This window comes from Merops nubicus, unplaced genomic scaffold (assembly GCF_000691845.1).
Source record: "Merops nubicus isolate BGI_N331 unplaced genomic scaffold, ASM69184v1 scaffold41947, whole genome shotgun sequence".
Classification (NCBI taxonomy): domain Eukaryota; kingdom Metazoa; phylum Chordata; class Aves; order Coraciiformes; family Meropidae; genus Merops; species Merops nubicus.
In genome coordinates this window covers 897-4587 of record NW_008620384.1, presented here as the reverse complement: position 1 = coordinate 4587, position 3691 = coordinate 897, and the positions used below count along the sequence as shown (strand labels likewise).

General features: G+C 57.9%; 1 protein-coding gene across 1 annotated transcript; it reads right to left on the bottom strand.

Moving 5' to 3' along the window:
* Positions 1 to 6: 6 nt before the first annotated feature.
* Positions 7 to 3481, bottom strand: SPATA20 (spermatogenesis associated 20; the record flags this gene model as incomplete). Its single annotated transcript, XM_008944097.1, has 10 exons — positions 3372 to 3481; positions 3032 to 3096; positions 2486 to 2640; positions 2102 to 2245; positions 1644 to 1845; positions 1429 to 1559; positions 1227 to 1331; positions 677 to 751; positions 255 to 467; positions 7 to 105 (listed from the first exon to the last, which is right to left on the bottom strand). Coding segments are annotated over exons 1-10 (1299 nt in total), but the record flags the coding sequence as incomplete, so codon positions are not given.
* Between the last annotated feature and the right edge of the window lie 210 nt (positions 3482 to 3691).

Below are 3691 nucleotides of genomic sequence, written 5' to 3'. Positions count from 1 at the left end.
CAGGGCACCCAGCCGGCCCCTCTCCAGCCCGAACCGCGCCGCCGTCAGCTCCGGCGAACACCTCACCAGGAGCACGTTCTTGCCCTTCAGCTCCTGCCGGGGGTCCTGCAAGGAGAGCCTCGTTCTACAAGTGATACCAGGCTGAGGGGTTCGGCCCCACGTCCTTCGGGGCTGTTCTGCCAACGCCCCCCGCCCAGGGGTGCGGGTGTCCCACTGATGCTGCCGGTACCAGGCAGGGCTTTGCTCTCCCTCACCTTCATGGGGCTCACGTTGCCAGTCTCCTTCACCCCATAGTGGTGCATAAAGATGTCGGCCAGCGTTGTCCCCTCTGTGGCCCCCTCGACAGGGTCAGGAAGGAGAGCCCGGATTTCCTCGGCTGTCCACACACAGAAAGCTCCTTCTCGCTTCTCTCCAGATGTAGTGGTTGGGTAGGAATCAGCATCTTCTGCACTGTAGAAACCTCCAGCCTCAGAAAAAAAGCAACAGAGACACCCTCCAGCTACCAGGACAAGACCTTCAGCCAGCTCCTCATCACTGTTGGACTGACAATCTGGAGAGTGAGCCACTCCTGTGCCCCAGCCTGAGCTCAGCTGGGGAGGGAGGGAGAGGCAGCCCTGAGTCATGTCCCAGGGCAGGGTAAGCTGCTCCCTCTGGCCCAGCTCAAGGAACAACCCACCTGGTCACTCAGGTCCCGTGAAACGTAGAGCAGAATGTCTTTGGCAACATCAGCAAAGAATTCATCGCCAGAGATCTGCGGGAGGCACAGGGTGGACACCAGTGTGACACAGGGCAGTGGGGAAGCAAGAGACACACCAAGATGTCATACGAGATTCAGATTTGAAGAGCTGGCAAAGGAGGGGAAACACATTTGGAAGTCCAGGGATTTTAAACATGGATGAATTCAGGGTAAGGTCTCTGACAGAAATCTACGGGCACTGGAGTTACATCAGCATCAGAGGCAGCAGCATGTTTGCTGAGCAGCAAAGACCAGGCAGACGGCTGTTCCCTCCCTCGCTGTGCTCAACACCCTGGGGCCACGCTGTCATGGATTTGTGCAGCGTTCCTGGATGAACGCCAGTAGATGAAGGGGACTGTGGGACTGCTCCATGCCCACAGGATGGGCAGCATCTTGGGGAACTGGCTTTGAAACCGTTCTCCAAACCGAGTCAGCCCTCCCCAGCCTTCACCCAGCATGCCGAGTGAGCCCCCGTGCAGAGGGGACCTACCTGAAATGCTCTGCTATAGGCAGCTGCCAGCTGCCCCTGGTCATACAGCATCTTCTCAAAGTGAGGGACGTGCCAGTGCTGGTCAGTGGAGTAGCGGTGAAATCCCTGCAAAGGCCAAGTAGACATTTCTCCACCCCGTGTTATCTCCACAGCATCCCTCCTGGGCATGCCAGGGGTTTACCCCTGAGGCTTTTCCTCCTACCTGACCAATGTGGTCGTGGATCCCCCCATGGGCCATCATCTTGAGGGTATGCAAAGCCATCTGCAGTGCCCGGGCACCTTCTGGAGTTGTTCGGTGCAAGGCCCAGTAGGTGAAGAGGAAATTCAAATTCACTGAAATAGAGGCAGAAAGTGGGAAGCTGTGGGGTGGGCTCTGCCCCCCGGCCCACGGGACTCAGCAGCAGACACCAGACTGACCTGGGGTGGGGAACTTGGGGGACTCAGAAAAGCCACCGTACTCCTCATCATAGGAGTTGGAGAGCTGCTGGAAACAGGTGGCCATCACCTCTTTGGATGGTGGGGGTGACTCCTGGCCCCGCACACGGATCTCAGACCTGTGCAACAATGCCTCCAGGATCTTCTGGCTGTTCTCCAACAGGGCATCTTTGTTCTCCTTCCACTAAGATGCAAAGCAAGAAAGTAATTTTTTTATTTCCCTTTCTGCTTCCTGCATTGCACCCGCTCAAATGGCACCTTCAGCTCTTGGTCCCCAGATCCGTCCCACTCCACCTCTAACCCAGCCCAAAGCTCTGACATGTTCTCTGGGCTACTGTGTCTCACGACTGTATCTCTTCACTCAGTCACCCATCAACTCATCCACCTCCCTGCAGCCCCTTAGGTGGAGCCCTGCCTGCTGCACCATCCCTGCTCCGTACCTGCTCTGCGATTCGGAGCAGCACAGTTCGAAAGCCAACGCGATGAACTCCATCTTCAGGAGGGAAGTATGTCCCCCCTACAAAGGGCTTGAGGTCTGGAGTCAGCCAGACGCTCATCGGCCAGCCACCTCCACCGCTGGTTGCCTGAAAGACAAATCATGGACGTGCCAAGGTCACACAAGAGGCACCCTCTGCCCAGTACCCCTCTGGCACATCCAAGTGCCTCACTCGAGGACAGACGTGTGCTCCTCTCCACCCTTGTGATCGTGCATGGCCTCAGTCAGACCACCCACCCCACATACTGGTTCTTCTTGCCCGAGGAACATGCCCATGAACCTCGAGAGTCAGTATGAGCCTCCCAAGCCCTGCCCGTGCCCCCCTCACCTGCACGAAGGTCATGTAGACCTTGTCCACATCTGGCCGCTCTTCACGATCCACTTTGATGCACACAAAGTTCTTGCTCATAATCTCCCCTATCTCCTTGTTCTTGAAGGACTCCTCCTCCATCACATGGCACCAGTGGCAGGTGGAGTAGCCAACTGAAAAGAAGCTCAGGTGAGGGAGGAGAGACTCTTTGCAGGAAGGACACATTACAGGGAGATCGCTTAGAGGTGGGGAACTCTGCTATGGGCTACATCTGCTGCCTCCCTAGAGCAGAGATGGAGGAGAATGGCTTCGTGCGAGCACAGAGGCTTGCAGGTCCTCCTGGGCTTCCCTAAACTCTGGCCAAGGACTCTGGCTCTTGATGCACTCCATCTTCAGAGAGGGCTGTTAAAGTACGTGGCACTTTCTTGCTGGCAGAGAATTAGTGCTCAGTGTCTGTCCTCACCTACGTGGCTACTCACACAGCAGCTCAGGACGCAGCCTGGCTGATCTGGTCATCTGCTGAAGTATAAGGGGGAACATGAAATAGGTCTTGTTTCCAGTTACCTGACAGGAATATCACCTTGTTTTCTTTCTTTGCTTTATCAAAGGCTTCCTGACCCCAAGGGTACCTGTGGAGGGATGACAAGAAAGGGGCTTCAGGGGTCCTCACTGCTGGGACCCGGTACTGCTGGGACCCGGGCTCCAATAAAACTGCCTGAGAAGCTGCTGCCTGGCAGACAGCAGTCAGGACAACTCGGGGCAGGGCTGGCCCAGGAGCGTGGCCCCTGAGCCCCAGGGGAGCTGCACAGGAGGCCAGGCTGCTTCACCAGCCATTGCTCCCACGGCAGCAGGTCCCTCAGCCCCACGGACACGAGGAGAGGAGGAGGGAGCAAGTTGCTCTTACCAGTCCACGGGGTTGTGAGCGTGCTGCAGGAGGTAGGGAGACCTCTCGTTAATCAGGCGGTTGGTGTGAGGGGGGACGCTGGGGGGGCTGGTCGTCCCTCCCGTGGCCATGGTCACGCTCCCCGTTAGAAACAAGCACCTGGGATGCCAAACGTGCTCAGCACAGCAAAGCACAGCCCCTGGAGAGAGCTGCACCACCCCGGGGCCAGCACCACCCTGAGCCCAGCTCCTTGGGTTGCCCAGTGCAGCCCCAGGACGGGGTGCTGCCCCTCGTGCCAGGGCAGCCACCCTGAGCCCCAGTGCTGGGTGGCTCTGGGGCTC